The sequence below is a fragment of the Triticum aestivum genome, chromosome 3B (genome assembly GCF_018294505.1).
Source record: "Triticum aestivum cultivar Chinese Spring chromosome 3B, IWGSC CS RefSeq v2.1, whole genome shotgun sequence".
NCBI lineage: Eukaryota > Viridiplantae > Streptophyta > Magnoliopsida > Poales > Poaceae > Triticum > Triticum aestivum.
The window spans coordinates 841,400,037-841,422,887 of NC_057801.1; the positions used below are offsets into that span (position 1 = coordinate 841,400,037).

General features: G+C 43.2%; 2 protein-coding genes across 2 annotated transcripts; both read right to left on the bottom strand.

Moving 5' to 3' along the window:
- Positions 1-964: 964 nt before the first annotated feature.
- Positions 965-1,484, bottom strand: LOC123067025 (uncharacterized). Its single transcript, XM_044489987.1, has 2 exons — positions 1,271-1,484; positions 965-1,168 (listed from the first exon to the last, which is right to left on the bottom strand). Exons 1-2 carry the CDS (start codon positions 1,436-1,438, stop codon positions 974-976), a joined length of 363 nt encoding a protein of 120 aa, XP_044345922.1. The 5' UTR covers positions 1,439-1,484; the 3' UTR covers positions 965-973.
- A 17,376-nt stretch (positions 1,485-18,860) lies between these two features.
- LOC123067026 (ankyrin repeat-containing protein NPR4-like) lies at positions 18,861-20,848 on the bottom strand. The gene is made up of 2 exons (XM_044489988.1): positions 19,446-20,848; positions 18,861-19,360 (listed from the first exon to the last, which is right to left on the bottom strand). The coding sequence occupies exons 1-2, from the start codon at positions 19,870-19,872 to the stop codon at positions 19,077-19,079; spliced, it is 711 nt and encodes a 236-aa protein (XP_044345923.1). The 5' UTR covers positions 19,873-20,848; the 3' UTR covers positions 18,861-19,076.
- Positions 20,849-22,851: the final 2,003 nt, after the last annotated feature.

The window sequence follows — 22,851 nt, forward strand, 5'->3', positions numbered from 1 at the left end:
ACTACAGAGTATACATCGGAAGAATGATGTGATGTACTACTCATTACTGTGGACACTGATCGGCAGCCCCATGTGCTTTATCTGCACAAACAGAATTCGACCAATGAAAAGTAATTCATAAATTAAGTGGCCTAACATGTGCAATCCAGGAAATCAAAACTATAGTCTGATTTTCTGATTCCTCGGAAATAATTTTATTCCTTCAAATAAAATGATAAAAAAAACATCTAACTTACTTCTAGTCCGACTTCCTGGCTCTTCATCTCATGTATTATATTATTAAACTTGAATCTTGATTCGATGCAAGTATTTCCTTGCCCCGCGCAGCCGGTGTCATCTAGATGCCAATCTCGACCACCTCCATGCACCGCCGGCCATTGGTAGGAGAGCAGATCCGAAGCAGAGAAGAAGGCAGCAACCATATAGAGGAGTCTACAGAAGAATATTTGATTGATGGAGGCTTGTTTTTATTTCACAGGCAATTAGCCAGATTGTAGATTTTCTTTTGACCTTTTATCATTGGAGTTTTTAATGGGGACTTTCCTCCTTAGTTTGTGGGAACGGGTAAAGGCTTACCTTTTTTAATCACCGGGATTTCCTTTTTTCCACGTGATACCTTTTTTTTCTGTAATGTTGCACTCGACGTGTCAGATGTGTTTTTCTACTGGACGCGTCAGATATGTTTTTCTACCGGACGTGATAATCTGCACCACATGATTTTTCCTTCTATACTGATCGTAAATTTTACAATTGAAAGGATTAGCTATTTTTGATTTTTGTGTGCATATTAATTAATTTTGATGTGTAAAGGCTTAGGCAGGACACGAGGTCAAACTAGAAATGTTTTTCAAAGAAGAAGCAAGTTTTGTTGTCATAGCAGATTAGCACAACTTAACACACTTCTTAACATACGTACACATCCATAGCACTAGCAAAAGTCAGTCATAGGGGCCCAGGCATGCATAGGATACTTCTAGTGACCTTTGATGCTGATTTCTCCACCTGGGATAACAATCGGTAGCAGCACCTGCACAAGCGCGCTGACCCTCGGATCATCTTTGCCACAGTATATCACGGTCCTCTCTATCCTTGGACAGCCGCCCGACGATGATTCCTTCCTTGGAGCCAGATCACGATCAGCAGCATCCTTGCAGAGTACACACTGCTCCTGCGGCGTGCCAAAAAGGCAGTGGTACAGCATTAGTCAAAGGTTTCAGGGAAAGAAAAACCCACAGTGCATAGGCATATCTGTAATCAGCTGTACTCTTACCATTCCAAGCTTAAAGGTCAGATCCTTCAGTTTAGGCGAGCGCCGGAGAATGAAGAGCAGCGGAGAGAAGTCGGAGGCCATGCACCATTCGCCCAGCACCAGCCTTATGAGGTTGCCGAACACCGGGCATGTTTGCAAACCACTCTCGAGTGTGAGCTTCATATTCATCAAAGATGAAATTACGGGAAATAGTTGATTAGAAAAAATAATGTAAATGGCGTCTTACATTAATATCAAGAGGCGGCTAATAATGCAACATCTAACAAGGCAACCGACAACATCCAGCTAGACCAGGATGGATGTGAACAGAGAAGAACCTGAACAAAAAACATACCTCTGGTAATGGTGCATGCAACTCCAAGGTTGTGACGTGTGAGAGGCCATCGAGTATTCCATGATCCAGTATTTCATCTCGATCGCCATGGACACCAGATCTTAGACTTATCCAAGCTGTAACTAAAGAACACAGATCCCTAGTTACTATGATAGACCCTCTGGGAGATTCAAATGTTGGGTCAAGGATAGAAAGATGGTTCAGGTTCGCCGCACAAATCTCTAGATCTCTGTAGAGATGGCATCCGGATATAAATAAAATCTTGAGTGAGCTTGATGATATCTTCTGCCCGGCCTTGCGTCGCAATGGAGGAACACCTAGGCTTCCATCTACAAGGGGCAGCAAGGGTGACAGCCGCAACCTCTGCAGCTTGGCCACCGCTTGAAACAGCAGTGTCCTTGCGCCGAAGAGGCACCCATTGTTCTGAGGCTGTACCATGATCTGCCGCTGCCGCTGCAATCTCCACCTTCACGGCATCTAGTTGCTGGCTTGCTGCACATATGTCCTCAGATCACTGCTTAAACGCCGTGGGAGCAATGCCGCGGGGGCAAGCCGGCTGCGGTGAGGAGAGGACGCAGGGTGCTGCGCGGGCAAGCTAGCGGTGGTGAGGAGAGGGCGCAGCAAGAGACGACCGAAAATAGGGGATCGGTGTTGGAACTTGCCCACAGGATCGATCATATCAAATCAGAAGAACACACGTGCACAAAAAACTGATAGCCAAGGGCTCGTATCATGTCCTTTGTTTCTCTCTTTATTTTCTCCTTTTTCTCTTTTCATGGTTACAAAACTCATGTAACACCCCGTGCATATATACACGCAGGGACGCCTTAGCTAGCCGGACACAAATCCTATTCGAACACTAACTCCAAATACCAGACGCCAAAGCTAGCTCTAACCGGACTGGCAAAGGCCTATACTTTCCTAATTACCGGCCACGCTGATCGCACTTAATACCAATCTTAACAGGACTCAAACATGACTATACGTACTGGTAATCTCAAACTTACCTAATTAATACTAACTTATGTTTGGATTACCTAACAATCGGATCGCCTCCCGAGCCTCCCAGTAGACGACCCAGGGGTAGTTCCAAGCGTTTTTGGTCATATATGATGCTAAATCTAAACGTCTTGGAACTTAAATAGGTGACAACTTGCCTCAACATTGCATGATCTCCTTCGTTGAAGTTATTAATATCTTTATATGTTATTTGTAAACATGGAGCAAACTAAAAAAATGTCAAATGTAACTGTATTTTGATAGTCTTTTGCACTAGACACTACAACACATATGATGTTCGGAGGCGTTCTAAAATGCCTTCAATTGTTTTGTATGGCGCTTCTGTAAAATGCTAGAGTTGGTCGTGAAGTAAAAGGTCATCGAAGGCATTTTCCCGTAATGCCTCGGAAGACAGTGCATTCTACGGCGTTTCGAGTGCAAAATCATAGAAGTTTGGGAAGCAGCCCTATCCAGATTTGCAGAAACTAAGGAGCACAAGTTGAGCAATATTACCGGTCATTGTCACTGACAACTAAGAAAATCTTTCTATTATTAGGGAAGAAAAAGAATTGAGTAACACGTTTGCGCTAGCCTCCTGATGCAGCTGACCTCTTCTTGCGCTTTCAAGACCCAGCAGCGACCCCGTGCCAGGTAACATCCTCCTCTGGGGTCCTCGGCCCCGTCTTGTGCTGACCAGCTGCCGGTTACCATTAAAAATATTGCATTACTCATAATAAATCTTTTTCGGGTGCTTTCTGTTATATATTTTGATAGCTCCATGGTAAGGCTCAGTTCAAATGTTGATAATTTTTCACTCAAGATGGGCATGAATAATATCAATAAAATAGAAGCACAACTGCATCAGATTTTGATTGGGATACACAAATCACCATTTCAATAGTTTTTGTCTGACGAATTACAATACAATAAGAGTAGACAAGCAAGGCTCGTTACAACATAAATTGAGAAACAACACCATCACAAAGCTGAACCGTAAAGCCATTTGACAGGGTCAGACTGTCACGGCATGAAGCTCGGACTCCGGGGTGGAACGTTGAAGAACCCTAAACTTGCCAGGCCACCGATTGGATCTGAAACATTGACGCACCCGGCCAAAAGGGTCTACTATGCAGGCACACAAAGCTTGATGAATCCGGATCCGATAATTGAGCTTTAAGATAGGCCATTTACTTATGAGCAAAGTTAGACAAGGGCAAAACCCTATCAGAGCACAAATCGCAATGGCCAGCCACTGGCGATGATGGGCTAGTACCGTGTATAAACCAGCTGCGAAGGCCGCAAGTGTTGCCATGTATGCAAACCAAGTAAGCTTCTTAGTGACGGTGATGTAATAATCCGTGAACCTATCATCCTCCCACCTTCCCATGAGGCATATAAATGCCACAACAAATGCAGAGCACATTGCTAACGTGTCAGAGACCAGGAATACTTGAAATGCAGTATTTTTGTACATGATAGGAAGCCCCTCGCTTCCAGCAGTACTGCTGTATCCTCCTGGCAGAGTGAAAGCTGCGGTGAAGGTGATTGTTGCAAGGAGGATGGCCACTAGTGATGTGTTGCTTGTGTATTTTTGAGTTAGTGACTTCACGTTAGCCGTGGCACTTGTATGTGTCTCATCCTTCGATTCAATAGTTTCATTTTGCTCGATTCCCTCATGAAGAGATAAGAACATATGTCATCATCTTGGGGATTAGCTTGCAACATAAGTGCGTGCACTTCCATCTGCATAAATTCAAAACTTATAACTAACTTGCAAAATAATGGGCTCATGGCAGTGTAATAATAAATCTTATCATTTCGAATGATATATTGATAGCATATATAGAAACATACCCAGTCTAAACTCTTGTCATGGTCGGTGTTGCATGCCAATTGGGAAGCTGCTGATTTACCATTAAGGTCACGTATTGTTGTGTCTATACCCTCGTGAGCCAGTACAGCAGCAACAGTTTTTGGATTGCACTTCTCGATTGCATAGTGTAGAGCTGTTCTTCCACTGCTGTCTCGCATGTTAATGAGTTTCCGGAGTTGTGGTGTCCTGAGTATAAATTCAACAAACTCCGGATGACCGTTACATACAGCTGTATGAAGGCATGTCAATTCCTTATGGCGCACGTGGCGATAAGGAGCATCGGGACAATAGGTAAGAAGCTCTCGCGCAACATCAACATTGCCTCGAGTTGCAGCACTAGCAAGGAGAGTTAAACCTTGGTTGCTTACTTCATACCCTAATGAAATATCATGCTTCAGAAGTACTTGTAGCACGCCAACCTTATTATAACAGACAGCCAGTCTTATTGGGGTATCCTCATTCACATCGGCTTCTTTTGCCAGGTGAGGACGTACACACATAATTCTTGCAGCGATTTCTGCAAACAAGTTGAGACGGTTAAGAATCAAGTCATGATTATATGGTTAGTCTTTGGCACGAAAAACTAAGGTTGAGGATAAATTAGCAATGAGATAAAATATAATGTTATTGTAACTCATACTCCATGTAGGTCTGACCTTGATTCCCATTGATAGCTGCAGCATGGAGAGCATGGCGTCGAAAACTCCCTGCATCAGAAGACCAAGAGTTTTCCAATAGTCTTCCAAAAACATCTGTAAAGTTTCTCATCGCTGCGATGAACATGGGTGACTCATCGCATTTGTTCACAGCCTGCGCGAGAGCAGGATCTGTTGCTGCCAACGTTAGCGCAAGATCCCTGTGCCCATTGCTGATGGCATGGTGCAGTGCATTACATTTTTCGATGTCTTTGTGCAAGATTATGTTGTTCAATCCTAGTTCTTTGCAGCGTGCGAGTAAAAGATAAACCAAGTTGGCATGACCGTGTGCCACGGCAATGACAAGTGGTGTCTCACCCTCGTTATTAACCTTTGAGAGGAGAGATGGGTCTAGCTAGTTCCAGTACACAACTGCAGAATTCCATGTGGCCATGAATGCAGGATATATGGAGGCATGTATTCCCTGCTGGAGTTATTCCACGAAGTCTGCCAGGAGCATAGCCTTCCATATAGCTCAACTCGCCACATGTGGCTGCTTTCAGGAGATCCTCATCCATTTGTGGCTCTGGCTGTTGTTGAGGTCCACCTGATGAGCTGGCTATGTCTGCCATTGTCTTGGTTTAACTGCGGTTGCCGGAGCAGAAAAAATAATCATACAATGGTGGATAAATGAGCGCCGACTGATTTTGAAGGGAAAATCACAAAACGGATCACCATTGTATATGCAAGAAATATTGTAAAAATATATTAAATTGATAAGTCGACCCAAACAAGTCGACATAACTAAATGAGTATTAAAATGTAAACAACAACAAAAAATTGGACCCAGAGAAGTACCATGAAGCAAGTCTTGCAGTAGTGTACATTAACTTTTAGTAACCTGGTAACCAAGTTAATATAACTAGATGGTACCCTGCACCATACTGCTGAGATTGGTTGCAATATTTTTTGATGAAATTTAAATGAAACTTCAGATAGATATGATACATTGTTTTTTATTATTATATAGTTGTGAATATATATACAGAATATGGGTAATATTTCGGATGCATGTTGTGAGATATAATTAGTGTGATTTAGGAGGTGGCATGTGTGGAGAGTTGGGGTGTGTGCTTGTTGAGAGAATATAAATAACATTTTCCATATATGTTAAGAGAAATAATTAGTTAGATGATGATGTGGCATGTGTGGTGAGGCGGCATGTGGGCATGTTTAGACAATTGATATGGTTGGAATCAACTATTTACATATATACTATATATGAGATATGTTAACTAACTGGCAAATAACCTGTCAAGAAAGTTCCAGTAATCTGGAAAGGCAAAAAGTTATAAAAGTAAGTCGACGTGTATCTATATATATCTATCTATACCTATACTAATTAGAGACTTCCTGAAATTCTCACATATCTGAAATTATGCCTGCTCATTTGATGGTTCCACATTATTACGGTGTAGATCAACCTAAATCATCCCAAAAATGCTCCAAATGCCAATACTACTATCTCAGTGATATAAAAATAGAAGTAAAATAAATCTAACTCAATCTCTCTACAACTCCATGTCTTAAAAGGAACGTCTCGCAGATTCAGTTGGCCTTTCTCACCTCGCATCATCGTGCAAACCCTACTACCGTTCATCATGACCAGCCTTGTAGGATCCCCTAGTTCAACCTAATCAACCTCTAAATTCCATCGGCACTGCAATTTTTCAACCGAAATCTACCTTCTCCCAATCCCTTCCTTTCCAATCTCTAAATTTCCCCATCCTCAGTTCCGACCAGGTTAGAAAAGTAGCATCTTTTTGTAGGATAAGTTCCACGATTGGCAGATGCAGCATTGAAGGTATATATGCAACAGTTTGATGCAGACATGGAAGCATTGTTTGTTCATAAACTATGGCGAACTCCTCACACCATTCCTCTCACCCTCCTCCCATCAGCAAAGAAGTCCTAATGCAGATCCTCCCGCCGCCTACATATACACGGATTCCTCTTTGGGCAGTTGAAACCCTTCGGGCAGAACATGTAAATATACTCAAAATAGACCGCACCAAGATTGCCTCCATATCTTTTGGAAAATTTGTGCATAAGCAATATGGCTATGTGATTGTTTCCTTGGTGTTTTCATGAGGAAGAAGTTCACATCAAGGAAGAGTAAAGGATAGTGTTCGACCTGAAGATTAGGGCGGATGGGTGCACATCCACAGGATTACTGACCGCGTGCCAAGCATTATACTCTCTCTGTCCCAAAATAAGTGTCTCAAGCTTAGTGCAACTTTGTATTAGAGTTAGTATAAAGTTGAGACACTTATTTTGGGACGGAGGGAGTAGCAAATAGTACAAGAACTGCAGAGAGGCGGTGATAGATAGAAAGTTTGCCGAAAGTATCACCTAGCATTAAGCTAAGGCCTATAGATGATATTATGTATGTTTAATTGTTTGTGTCCATCTTAATATTGAATTCTTGGGTTCATAGTCGTCTTAATACTATCCATTTGCCCTACGTCCTTGATATTCATATACAGCTTAATGGTTCCAGCTAAAAGCCGTGGTAAGCTTTCAGTTTACAGTGTAACTCAATTATTACGCCCTTTGTGACGTACATAAATTCAGCTTCCTTATCTTAATTTTTTTCATTTAGCTAAACTTACATATACTTTCTCCAATTGGTCACATATGGGAGTGTAGTCCGAAGGTAAAAATGATGGACTGGAATGCTATACAAGGTGTGTAAGAGTAACCGGTTTTTTATTACTGAAATGATTATTGATGCTTTTTACTTATCATTTCTCAAGCCTGCTCCCAGTTATGTGGGATCCTGGGTAAAAATGTAACCGCCGAGAACTTAGCATATTATGTCTGTCTTTTATGTTCCTTATATCTTTAGATTACTGAATAATTCGATGCTTCATTGTTGTGTACACTATGTAAAGTTGCATGCGCTGAGATTACCAATAATCTTATGATGTATGTAAGAAGTTCTCATTTTCTTTGGACGCTGATAACGCCCACACGTATGGTGGGAGCAACACTTGCCCACACGCCTTATAAAACACAGATTGTGCCACGTTACCGCATGCATGCATGCGGAAATCCTTTTGGATTTCTAGTTTTTAGAATGTTTTATCTCTCAAATAAAAAAATCCGATTAAAGATCCATTTTCACCATTAAGTCCATCGCAACGAGATCTTCGAAACTAGAACTCATATCAATATGTTTCGACGACTTTGTTTTTGGCTAAAATTTGTCATGTCTATTGCACATGAATTGCCATGGTGTTTACACTAAAGTTGCCATGATATGTTTCAGCTATGTTTTCTTCTACCTTTAAATGTAAATTTTGACATATTATAAAATGGGGAAGTGAGAAACTAGACTTGTTATGAACCATAAACTAAAAATACCATGGTGAATTACATAAATTTTCTATGATACATGCACTTACATTTGCCATGGTTCATACAAAAAATAATTTCCATGGCCAAAGTACTGGAATTGACATAGTCAAACTACTTAAATTGCCATGATTTATGAACTAAATTTGCCATGATGGATTACTAAAAATTGCCATGATCCATGCATTACGTTTGCCGTGGTTACTTACTAAAGATTGGCATGGTAAATTAATAAAAAATTGCTATAAAAAGTAGTTGAAAATACAATGGTGGCTTTAAATCTAGAAAAAAAAAGATAAAACATGTCATGGCAACTTTAGTGTAAACACTATAGCAACTACTGTGTAAACATCATGACAAATTTTAGCAAAAAAATGCATCCAAACATATCGACATTGGATCTAGTTTTGAAGAACTTGTCGAGATGGATTTAATGGTGAAAATGAATTTTTAATTGGATTTTTAATTAGGAGATAAACATTTTTAAGCCGAAAACCAAAAAGATTCCCGCCGATGTCATCTGTTTTGATGTGGCAAAATGGATGATAATGAAGGCGTTTGGGCCATGTTGCTTCGTACCACACGTGTGGGCGTTAACATTATGTTTTTTTATTCTCATTGTATACATTAGATTTGAAGGTAATCAATTATGAGTGTAATTTTCCCAGCGAATAAGATTTTGTATTTAGTAATTCTAGATTACATAAATAAAATTCAAGATTGTGTTATTTATCATATCTTCTCCTATTTTGTATTTCGGTCAAAATCCCCATGTGTAGTTCTATTCTTTATTGTCCTTTCAGTTTGGAAAAACTTCTTTATGTGTTGTTATTATTGAATTGGATAATTGAATAGACACAAAACAATGACTCTCACACATAAAATGCATCTTTGCTTTTAAATATAACATGGGTTCTCAGTTTGACTAATATAATAAGTCATGTTTCTGTAGATATATGAAGACCTGAATGGAGATAATTAAGGGGACGTAACAACACAGTGCACACAATAGATTATGCTCTATTTAGATGAAACAAAGGATGCTCCTATAACGCCATAGTAGTAGTTCTATATATTTTCATATTGGGTTGGCCATGGATCCCAACGGATCAAAATGATGGTTCTGAATCAAACAAGGAAAAGGATCTCAGTGCTCTATCTGGAAAAGATTTAACTGAAGGTATAAGTGAGCCATGATACCATTGTGAAATATCTTATATTTCATATGTTCTAATTGTTCTACATGCCAATTATTGCACTCTCCATAACTCTTGCGGATAGAAGACTGTCAACTAGAAAATAATTGGATACTTCGATCGGAGGTTCAATTCGATTATCAATTTTATATATTTGTGCTTTACATGTTCGATTGGAAAATTTGCCAAATATTGACCTGATTGATAATGTATTTATAGGTTCTTGAGTTAGCAAGCATTGCCAGGTTAAACATTTTGACCATTTTTGTGGAATTACTTGAATGTATATCTTTGTTGTTCTACTATTTGACTTCTATTGTAGAGTACTCCCTTTTATCTCTCTTACTAAGAGCACGAGAACAAATATGATGAGGATTGTGTCATCACAAACGTTTGATACTTCATAGGTAGTGCTTTTCCTCCTTCATTCTTCTAAGCGATGAATTGTTTCTTGTCTTTCCGTTACGTGTGATTATGTTTGTGATAGGAGGGCAGAACTTATTTCGAACTTGAAAACCATATTTATTGTCGCTGATTTAGTACAACATTGTATAGAATCACTGACAATTAATATTGATGGGAGGTAATATTTTGCTCATATTCTATCATTGGATAGCTAGACTCATTCTCACACAGTATTTAAGAGTCTTATTTTAGATAATAACTCCATATGCATGGTAGTAAAGATGCTATATGTATTCTAAATACTAGAAATTGATGGTGTATATTCTCAGTAATTTTCCACCGGAACCACAAATAGTCTTACCAACTATCATGAGTGATCCAATTAAATAAGCATATTACGTCTACTTCTAAACTTAAGATTTACGATTGTGTCCTAAACAATAATTATGAGTTGTGTAGTTAATGCAGAAAATGACATTTCAAATTTATAACAACAGATTTATAGACAATTTAACTATCGAAATATAGCTACCTTTTGGTCCTAGTAATCATAGCGCCAACAATTACATGTGCGAACTAGTAATATTTCTTATATGTATTCATACAGTTCTCATATTCTAACTAGTTTAAAGATTTACAAGAAAGAAAAGATATTGAATGTGTAAATGTGGCTATTAATTTAGCTAGACCATGCAGATGCACGGGTTGATGACTAGTAGGATATGGTTTCATAGATCTCGCCACAAGAAAGTCAAAGGTGAAAGCGGATTCTCAATTTGAATTAGCATTTTGTGAGATAGAACTTATTTAGTTTTAATATTCGAGAGGCTCTTAAATTATTCATTCTTACATGCCTTTAGTATCTTTTGGTTGCATGCATGCTTAATGGAGAGGGGGAGAAAAAGGAGGTGCCGCACCAGAAGACAGGTCGGCGACATTATGTAGTCTAACACAGATCCAAAAGAAATAGAGCAATATAATCTACTTTAGACATGCTTTACAAAGGCTATCCACCATATGATCTAACACAGACCCATAACTGGAGATCCCCACTTGCAAAACCACACAGTACTACACAACTCAATATGGAGATCCCAAACAAGTCTATATACATTCTAAAATATAAGTCTAAAATGAGAGAATCCCAATATGGACTACAGATGGAGCAAAATGAGAGAATCTACACTCTAAAATAAGTCTATATACATTCGTATGTAGTCCACATTGAAATCTCAAACAAGACTTATATTTAGAAACAGAGGGAGTAGAAAACAGCGCAAAACTAAAAAAAAAACTTCATGAAGGGATCACAACTCATACTTGGGTGTTGCCAGTTCCACGAAAATGTCATACTTGGGATTAATCTTACAAGCAGAGCTCTGAACAAACAACTTCAACCAAGTAACAACACATATGCCGCGTCAATTGTACCAACATGAGTAATAGCCATAGCTCTAGTGCATAATATAGCCAGAGCTCCTCTGACCAGGAAAATATGTGTTTGCATGCCAATAGATGCAGGTCAAGCTTGCTAAATCGACTGGGATCACCTAACAATGACCCAACATGCGGTGATCATCAACAAGCCGAAAACAACCATGTCGTTGGGAGTGTGCGCTGGTCTTACCCCGACTAGGCCGCTAGTTCGTCAAGACATCCAAGCTTCGTAGGACCAATGCTACATCAACGCTGCGCAGCCCGGCTAGAAGTGGTGGTGAGGGAGGGTGTGGCTAGCAGAAAAGCTATGCCTTGAGCGGCGTGTGCATCGACGAGGGCATGGGCTCTGCCGCCGCATGCGCCCAAGTTTTATTTTTTCGATGAATGAGTAGACCCAAGTTGATGATCACGAAGGGCAAACCACACTACTAATAAAGTAGACCTGAGCACCGTGGTACTAACAAAGATGCAAGAAAAAAAAGGAAAAAAAACTAAACGATGAAATAAGGGTGGAGCAAGTTAAAGCAAATATCCCATGGACATAGGCACAATAATTAATCCGAGGTGAAATAGAAAAGAAATTGTAGGTACGCACCTGACACAATAACTAGCAGAGCGAGTGCGTACGAAGTCGCAAGATGACGAAGTGATGAAGCCCGCTCGCCAATGTAAACGTAGCCCGCTCGCCAATGACAACTTAAAAAGGAGTTACAAGTCAACTGTCAACGTAGCTATTCGTATTCCCTCAAAAAAAAAAAACCGTAGCTATTCGTTCGATCGGTCGTTAAGCCAGACTCCCGGTCCAAGTCTTTGTGTCGTATTGGTATACAAAGCTGTGGCAAGCATTATTTTAATTCATTTCTCTTTCAAGAGTTATCCTCATTTTTTCAATAAAAAAAGATTATCATCTTGTTGTGAGGCTCTGAGTTGGGCAGCCCAAATTTTCTCGTACTAGCTAGTCCAGCTCCACACATTGACTCGTCTAGCCAAGTTGCTTACATTGATCACGTCGTTTCTACCTGTATCGATCCTGACAAAAGCGTCCTTATCCTTGAGAACATTCCGCCTCTACAGGCCCCAGTCCAACCAATTTTCTGAATCCATCAAACGAACCCAAAAATATATACTCCCACTGTTCCAAATTACTCATCGCTGAAATGGATGTATCTAGAACTAAAATACATCTAGATACATTCATATGTGCGATAAGTAATTCGCAACGGAGAGAGTACTTGCCTTTTGACTATTAGAAATAAGAAGGTAACTAGGAAAAATGCCCGTGCATCGGAACGGAAAAAGAAATAACACAAGCTCCTAGCCCAATAATAACTATAGCTCAAGATCCGAACTATACCCTATACATCCGTCCATCATACTACCTCTCGTAATTGACGTCAAATGTCATGGACTTTTTCCACTAAGGTAGGATGGGTCCCTCACATGTCCCCGCATGACCACTTAGTGTCTAATGGCTGCCTAATGGGCGCCAATTTGTCGCACCACACATGCACACAACTCGAAGCCATGGGGTCTAGGGTAGAATTTTTTTCTCCATGACTTCGATTTCTCCTCGCCTCGATTTGTGCACAAAATTGAAGCTCAAATCAGTCTTACACCCTATTTGAGCCTTTTTGAGGCACCAACCGATTGGAAGGAAGCCCAACGGTTCATATTTTCATAGTCCGAAAGAGGTTGCACGGTTTGGACATCAGACTCGAGATGGCTCATATTGGAACTCGCGTTGAGCACTGTGATAAAGAGAAAAGGAAAAAAACACAAAACCAAATGAAGCATGTAGTTAGTTCTGTGGACTTAAAAAAACTGATTTAAGTACAATATATAAAACATGAATCACATACTTGCGCCCTGGTTAACATGTTGCTACCACAAATGATTTACATTGTAACACTAAGATACAAACAACAATAGATGTCCCAGCCTTTTCTTAAAAATGAAATTCTTTGCATCGAAAAAGGCATCAGTAAGTTCTCAAGTAACACCAACTTTATGGTACACCCTTTTTTTCTGTTCCAATTCTGATAATATGACTACGCACAATTTGAGGTTGATGATTACATGCAAGCAATGGGGCACAAAAAAGGTTCTCCAAGCAAGAGACTGAGAATATCCGTGGATGGATATTACCTGCAAAAATTCCCCACAATTATATTCTTTGTTGAATGCATCTTCAGCAACGTCCAAACATAGATGCAAAGTATATTGGTGACGTATTGGTATTCGTTCGGTCGTTAAGCCAGACTCCCGGTCCAAGTCTTTGTGTCGTATTGGTATACAAAGCTGTGGCAAGCATTATTTTGATCTATTTCTCTTTCAAGAGTTATCTTTATTTTTTCATTAAAAAAAGATTATCATCTTGTTGGGAGGCTCTGAGTTGGGCAGCCCAAATTTTCTCGTACTAGTAGTCCAGCTCCACACATTGACTCGTCTAGCCAAGTTGCTTACATTGATCACGTCGTTTCTACCTATATCGATTCTGACAAAACCGTCTTTATCCTTGAGAACATTCCGCCTCTGCAGGCCTCAGTCCAACAAATATTTTGAATCCATCAAACGAACCCAAAAATATATACTTGCCTTTTGACCGTTAGAAATAAGAAGGTAATTCTGAACTCAGATGTTGAATGTTTGGTGTTGTTCGCTACTCGCTACTGCAACGCAGGATGCCCCGAGCCTCCTGGGTCGCTCCTAGGGCGACTCCGGAGTCGCCTCCAGCCACCACTCAGGATGGACACAGTCCGGTCCCGCTCCGAGCCATCATATGGACCGGCCGGCGGCGGACCGGACCGGACCGGCACCGACGAAGCCCGAGCCAGACTGAATGACCGGCCAACAACCACCAGTGTCACAGTACAAACACAAGCGCTTATATACACGCGCACACACTCACTCCTATGAATGCACACACACTCTACCCTTATGAGCACCTCTGAAGACTGAGTCTGCATATCATCTTGAAATTTACGAAGTCATCGTCGTGACCTCATTATTGAGGGAAACGCCTTCTCCCACTGAATGCGCATCACCGGAAATCCTGAAATAAATTCAGGAATAAATGCGAGCACCGGAATTTGAACCCTGATGGGCTGAAGATACCACAGTCCCTCTAACCATCCAACCACAGGTTGCCAGCGTAGCGCTCTCTCTCTCCGTAACTACGAGTCCTAGTCTCTAGTGCATTATAGCACGAGCTTATCTAGATGAGTGTGTTGCCGAGCTTATTAGCGTAGTGGCCGCACCTGTCTGCTCCTCTTCTCTGTACATTTGTATCACTGGACAGATACATGAACACATGAGCCGTTTCTCTCATGTTGCTCCTTACACTGATGAAACTGACGTGCACGAGAAATCCCTACGAGCAGCACAGAGGGACTCCTCGAACAGGAGCGGCGGCGTCACCTTCAGAGCGTTCTGATCGTGCCATGTTATTCCTGGTCATGCTGCCATGGCGTTTGCCTACCTGGGGCAGCAGGTGGCCGGTGTACGCGTTGTCGCCATGGCAGGAATTGGTGCCAGGTTTGGAGTCGACTCCACGGTCGAGAACTTCAGATCGGCGGCGGTGCACGCACGACAGTTATGGCAAGCGACGCCAAGAGACGATGGCGCAATGGTAGGTGAGGTAGGAATGAGAGGGGATGGTCGGGGACATGATGTTTCGCACGGGGGCTGTTGATGGCCACGATGATGAGGCGCGGCGGCGGCGGTGATTATGATTTCATGGTCCGATCGAGCAGCTCGGTTAAAGACCAGACCGGACCAACATTTTCTCGGGCCGGAAATTGAAGCCCGGACCGACCAGTTTTCCTGCGGGTCCTGGACCATACAGTCCGGTCCCTGACGGGCCACAAGCGGGCCGAAAAGCTTACTCGTGTCGTCCACCATGAGCCACCACTAATGAAAGCAGGCCGCAACCACCACAACACTCTCCGTCCCCGGAGGGGCCGTCCAACGGCGGGTGGGTGGTGGCTGGGTGATCCCCGTTCCTCTCCCTCTGCCAAACATTGTTCCGATATGGTGGCAAGTCCCTCCTCATTGTGGATTTAGCAACAGTGACAGACAATCTTGGATTGGTCATTGGTGTTGTCGGCTGTGAGACGCTGACTAAATCCAGGTGCCCATCCTCACGTTCATCTCCACATCAGGGTTGGGCTGGAAGATTGGTCCCTCTTGCGCTGGTGGCTGGCGGCGTCCGACCAGTTCTGGCAAAGGCCGTGTCGAGCTCATGGACCATGACGGTCAGAGGGACATCTTATGTGCCATGCCAACCTGCGGCGGAGGCCTCACTACGAATTGCAGTGACCACCAAATGATCTTTGTGAGGATTCTTCTTTTCAGATCCAGTGGTTGACTTCGGCGGTGCGATGCAAAGCATGGACGGCAGCCTGACGTAGATGGAGGGTTGTGAAGCGACGGCGGTTACACATCGCACATAGCTGCCGGGATTGTGAAAACCCGATGGTTACAAAACATGATTGAAGTCGATGGCGGTGCTACTCAAGCACCCGGTCTCAAACTCCAGTGTGAAAGCCTAGATCTGGCCAGAGCTACTTGCGGCGACTGTAGGAAGCTTGGTGATCCAATCAGATTTTCCTTTGAGGCATTGGGGATCCAAATCAGTTGTCTATTGTAATAAGCTAGGCCCAATATCTGAGCCCGTCCGAACTTGCTAGGCCCATTATCCCTGTATAACCTTGATTGTACATTGTGCAGCTTGTTGTGGGCCGAGTTGGGTCGGCATATGTAGCAGTTGGTAACCATTTGAACATTGTGGGCCCCCTAACCTCCCGCAACCCTAATTCCAACTCCATATATTCCTATTTGCAGAGAAAAAAATCGGGGAGAAGGATTCATTGCTTTCACGGTACTGAGCCGCCGACACCTCCTGTTCTTCCTTGGGAGTGCTAATCTGGAGTCTGTTTGGGGCTCCAGATAGGGGAAATTGACCCCGTTGTCATCATCAACCCTCCTCCATCACCAATTCCATGATGCTCACCGCTGAGAGTGAGTAATCTCTTCGTAGGCTTGCTGGATGGTGATGGGTTGTGTCGTGGGGTTAACACGGCGATGTCCTAGGGTAAGGACTTAAGCATTAAGCCATCACAACGGTACTTAGCTTGTTAGGGTTGAGCGGGACGAAGGACACGAGTTTACCCAGGTTCGGCCCATCACTGCGGAGGTAAAAAACTACGTCCTGCTTTGTGTTTATTGATTGGAGTATCAATTACAAGGGAGAGAATTTGCTTGGCCTAGTTTTCGATTAATTGTCACTTGTCCCTCTTCTCTGCCCAGGGTAAATAGGTCGAGAGCCCCGGCTTACAAGAGTACGGGTCGTAACATGACATGTGACCAAGTCTAAGTCTAAATCTCCTTGCTTTGCTTGACAAGTCGCCGTAGGGCGGCTTACACCTCTGGGCCGCCTGCCTCCTCTTAGCTCTGGGCCTAAGCCGCCTATCTTGTGAGTCGCTCTCCAGTCTGTGCCTTGATCTCCCTGGCCCGTCTGAAGTATTCTTCGAGATTCGCCAGCATTCCTAACCCAGCCCTCAGCGGGCGGTTTACACCGTGAGGTTATATCCCCAACATTAGGCCCCAGATTGATTTGAACTTGTTCATGTCAATCTTCTCTCTTCATCTGGCGAGTCTTTCCTCTGGGTCTTCACAATCTTCTTCTTGAAAATCTTCATAACCCGCCATGTGAAATGATGATGATGTCAGCTCTGACAGTTCATCAAATATTCCCCCTGGCGTCACTGCGAATCTTGTGCAAATTCATTATCCCGAAAATCGAGGCGCCACTTGTGTTCCAAAAAGTTACTGCGTGTTAAATCCTAAATTCGTTTACTGTCATTTGTTATTTGTTTGTCTGAGCAAATAACAGCCCAATGTTGTGTGGCATTGACAAAAAAACTGTTTTGGATGCTGCATTAGAGATAACTAGCAAAAGGGTCCGTACGTTGCAACAAAAAAAAATCATAATCTCTAATGGCCATGATCACATTTTGCTGCATCACCAATGCACTATCACTCTTAATTTCGTGAAATCATGAACAATTTTTAAAATCATGAACATTTTTTAAACTCGTGCACATATTTGAAACCACGAACATTTTTCCAATTCGTGAACACTTCTATAAATTTTGGACTATTTTCTAAAATCAAGAACATTCTTTGAATTCATGAAAATTCTATACTATTCGTAAACATTATTTTTAAAGTTGTGAAGATTTTTATAAACATTTTTCTTGAATCTGAAGACATTTCTAGAATCTACGGACACCGATGAAAACAGAGGACTTCACCGGTCTCCTATCCGTGTTGTTGCATCTGCTGCTCCCCACTTCTTTGCCGCTGCCGTGCGTAGATCGGAAGTCATGCGGCATTGAGCCCATGGTCAACATGCGGCCCTAGAAGATCGATTTGACGGAGGTCATGGACGGGCACATGACCACACTCACCAGCACGTAATGGCTGGCATGCGCCTCGTGCACAGCAACACCACCCGCAACCCTGCACTTCCTCCTCCTTCTACCACTCCTCCCATGCCACCGTCCCTTCCAGCAGCGCCATTGCCTTCTCCCTCCCGTCCCCGTCCAGCCACCGTGATAGCCATGACCATCTTGTACTCCTTCTGCCACCCGAGATCACGGAGCTTCCGCGCCACCGGTCTATGCAGCCGCTAATACATGCTGTCATTCGTGCACGACCAGCCCCCTCTTCGCGCGCGCTATGGCAGAGAAGTCGGGTGACGTGGAGGTGGCGAGGGACAACGGCGACAGATGGCCGTGGTACAGCTACCGCCAGCGAGTGATGCTGACTTTGAGCTCGGCAACATCGGCGTCAGTGTGCAGGGTGAATGCACACGAGATGCTTGATAAAATGTAGTTGCAGTATGAAAGAGAGACTAGACGAGGAGAGATTAAACACCGCGTGTCCGGCGAAACCTGGATCAGGACAAAACTTACGAGGTTTTTGAGACTTGAAGGATCAAATGTCTCTCAAATTCTTTTGAGGACCAAGTGTATACTTTTTTTTGAATTGAGGGATCACAAACATACTTTTCTTTATTTGTAACAGTATTTATATGCATGATTAATATATTATTTGCACTAGTGTCTATATGCATGATTGATATTATTTGCAACATACTCCCTCCGTCCCATAATGTAAGACGTTTTTTGACACAAGACGTTTTTTGACACTACACTAATGTCAAAAGATGTCTTACATTATGGGACGGAGGAAGTACATACGTACCCAGTTTAAAGTCTTGGCAGTCTGCATGACGGTAGTCCTAGACAGTTCCCAGGCTGCTGAATCACCATCTTTGTCAAGCAATGTTGCATCTATATCCACGTGAGACAATAAAGCAGCAACCACTCTCGGATTGCACTTTCTGACTGCAAGATGCAGAGCTGTTTTTCTATCCTTGTCTTGCACGTTAACAAGCTTGCCAAGTATTGGCGTCCTCAGGACAAACTCAACAAATTCCGGTTGATTAAACATGAAGACATGTCGAACCATTTGGTTCAAGATAAGGAGCACCGGGGCAGTGCTCCAGAAGCTTTCGTGCAGCAGCAACCACACCTCGCCATGCCGCAATATTAAGCAGAGGCATACCTTTGTTGTTTGTTAAATACCCTAGAGTTGAATCATGTTCCAGCAGTACTTGTAAAATGTCAATCTTGTCGTATTGTACAGCATGTGCTATTGGAGTATTTTGTACTGTGTCAACTTCTCTAGCCAATTCAGGACGTTTCTTCATAATTATTTTGACAAATTCTGAAAAAAACAAATGACAGTTTAGCAGCGTGAAATTATATTGTAACAAACTCTAATTTTGCAGTCCAGATATTATATGTCGCACCTTGATGGTCATTCTTAACTGCAGCATGTAGACAATTGTAACCGTGTTGTCCTCCCGAACAAGCAGACAAAGGATTTTGAATTAGTTTCTCGAAAACCTGTGTAAAATTTCTCATCACCGCAAAGTACATCGGTGACTCATTGTGCTTTCCCACAGCTTGCGACAACGCAGGCTGTGCAGCTATCATCTCCAGTGCAAGATCCTTGTGGCCGTTGCGAATGGCATGGTGCAGTGCGTTAAATCCGTACCTGTCCTGTTGCAAGATTGCCTGCCTCGATCCATGGTGCACAAAGCAGTGTTGACCGAGTAAGAAAGAAGACAAAGAGACGTGACCATTTCTCACCGTGGTGATAAGTGGTGTCTCCCCGTCCAAGTTTACAGCATTGATGAGAGACTCTTTCAGTTCCAGCATGTCCTTGCAGAACATCTCATGGCCATAAATGCAGTTGTTGCAAGAAGAATGCTTGGGTCCTGTGAGGCCATCCCCTTCGCTGCCGTGGAATCACCGGATGTTGCTGCTTTCAGGAGGCGTTTATCCATCTTTGCTTGTCCCTGTCCCTCTTTTCTTTTGATGGACTAGTTTTTGATGTATTGTCTACTCCCTCCGTCCGAAAATACTTGTCATCAAAATGGACAAAAAAGGATGTATCTAGAAGTAAAATACATCTAGATACATCCCCTTTTATTCATTTCGATGACAAGTATTTCCGGACGGAGGGAGTACCATCTAATACGTACTATTTTGGTTTATCTGCAGGAGGAGCCAATTGTATTTCATTGACCACAATGGTGTAATGTAAACAAAAACAATTGTAGGCAAATGAGTAGCCGCCTGATTTTGAAGGGAAAATCGCTACTACCTCCGTCTCGATGAATAAGTCATTCGCGTAGTCGCCTGATTTTGAAGAGGAGTAGCATCCATCTAGTAGTACTAGTACTTAAGAAGATGGATGGAAGTAAATTACTGAAACTGATTTTTTATAACTGAAGGGACGACCGACCGAGGTCATTATTTTTTATACTCGTAACAATTTTTAGCGCGTATATAATTATAAACTAGGTGAAATAGTCACACTTACTAAGCCTCGAAGTAATTAACGGAGAAGAGAAGCGCTAGCTTAGCTTTAGCTGCTGCTTATCAAGCAACCGACCGGATATATGCATGATGGACAAGCAAGCAGCCAGTGGATGGCAATTGGAACGGAGTGAAAGGATCGACGTACCTTCTTCTTTCTTCCTTCCTTCCTTCCGTGTGTGCGTGCTCTCCAGATGCAAATATGCAATGAACGACGGCGGCGCACGACATGTACCACTGCAAGGTGACGGGGACGGCGCCGGCGGCGGTGAAGTGAAGTGTAGAGCTTGGGGATCGATTTGGGCGACGACGGGATGGGTGAGGAGGAATTGGGGGTGGGGGGGATCTGAGGATCGAGGCACAGCTAGCTAGCTAGCAGCCGGCGGTATGAACACAGGATGGACAAATGGGTCCGTCTTTCCCTTTACCGTACGTAGGTGCACTGTAGAAAAAGACCCAGTGTCACTGCCATGCACAGTGGTCACCCAATTGGATCTCGGCGAGGCAGGGCATCCAAGGAGCAAACCATAGATTAGTGCGGAAGTGATGGAAAAGCCTCCCTCCACGGAAAAAGCATTGGCTGCACGCTGTCCCGACACCCGAGGCAGCAAAGCACAGGCACGTCAGTAGCTATCAACTTTACTTAGAGCATCTTAGAGCATGGTTAATAGTATAGTTGTTGCCATTGTCATACCCTTTCCATTCCATAATGTAATGCGACACGTTTTTTGACATCTAACTTTGACCATAAATTTAACCAACAATTTGATTTTCGTGGTATAACTTTTTGCTCCCGCCGCAATCGGTCTCGTTGGTTAAATTTATGATCAAAGTTAGATCTTGAGAAACACGGGCGCACTACATTGTGGAATGAAGGGAGTATATATGCACCAATTATAGTCACTCATACAGTAAGGATAGCTATAAGGTTGACAATAAAAGTACAATATTTTCTTCTCTCTATCACATTCTTCGTATTTATTGTATAGACTCTTGCATGAGAGCCACTCTCCTTACCTTTTCTTGACTCTTTTCTTCACATAGGAAAAATTACCATGTAAGCCAGCTATAAACCTGCTATTGTGCTTGTTCTTAGCATGTAAAAAACCGGTACTTCAAAATTATATTAAGGTTTTCCTAAAATGATTTTGAAGTCTCTCACGAAACAGAACCTGTAAATTTCATACGGCAAATTTTAAAACATCTTGGCGCTACAAATAGCTCATCACACAACCATAGTTTGTACATAGCAAATACAAAGTTCGCGATACAAATTGAAGCTAGATCGACCGGCCCACTCATCGACGCTGAGGTAGAACTTCTCGACTGACTTGCGGCATGCGTTGGCAAGGGCATGCTCATCCTGTGCGATGGCAAGGCGGTCGGCGACACCTTTTTCTCCGGCCGCATGCACGTGCTCCGCGGCGACAAGCTCCGCATACATCTCTCTTCACCTTTGGTTGTGTGGAAAGAGGTTGATGTCGAGCTAGTTGGAGCCGGCCCAAGGGATCGACCCGCCGCGGTGGCGGCTTGCTACGAGTACCATGGCTCGACGGCGGCCCGACTTGAGTTGCCGGCCTCCTCACCGTGTTATCCGAGCTCGTGTGGCGGCGAGGCAGTCGTCGACACCTTCTTCTCGGGCTGCCACCATGCGCTCCATGATGACAAGCTCCGCATCCATCTCCTCCACCTCCGGATGTGTGGAAAGAGGTTGGCGTGGATCTGGTTGAAGTCGGCCAAAGGGATCCGGCCGCTGCGGTCGTGGGTTTGCTGCGAGCACCATGGCTCGCCGGCGGCCCGACGGGAGCTGCCGGCCTCCTCACTGTGTTGTCCGAGCTTGTGTGGCGGCGAGCCGCCACACTCATGATCAGCATCGGTTATGTAGCAGAAGAACATAAGGCGGAGGAGCAGTGGGATTTGTCGCTAGAGTTGGGGAGTGGTAGCTGCAACACGGGGAGATTGCGACAGAGGGGATAGAGTTTGTGTCCGGTAAAGCAATGCCAAACCATAGATATAACGCCAGAGCGGTTGATATGCGGGCCGCCTGTAAAAATATTACGTGCCAGTAGTGAACCTGTTGCGAACCAACCTGTGGTTGGATGGTTAGAGGGACTGTGGTATCCCTAGCCCATCAGGGTTTAAATCCTGGTGCTCGCATTTATTTCTGGATTTATTTCAGGATTTCCGGCGATGCACATTCAGTGGGAGGAGACGTTCCCGTCGACGACGAGGCGCCTACGGTGACTTCGTAAATCTCAAGATGATATGCCGGCTCAGTCTTTCGGAGGCGCTCACAGGGGTAGGGTGTGCGTGTGTGCGTTCATAGGGGTG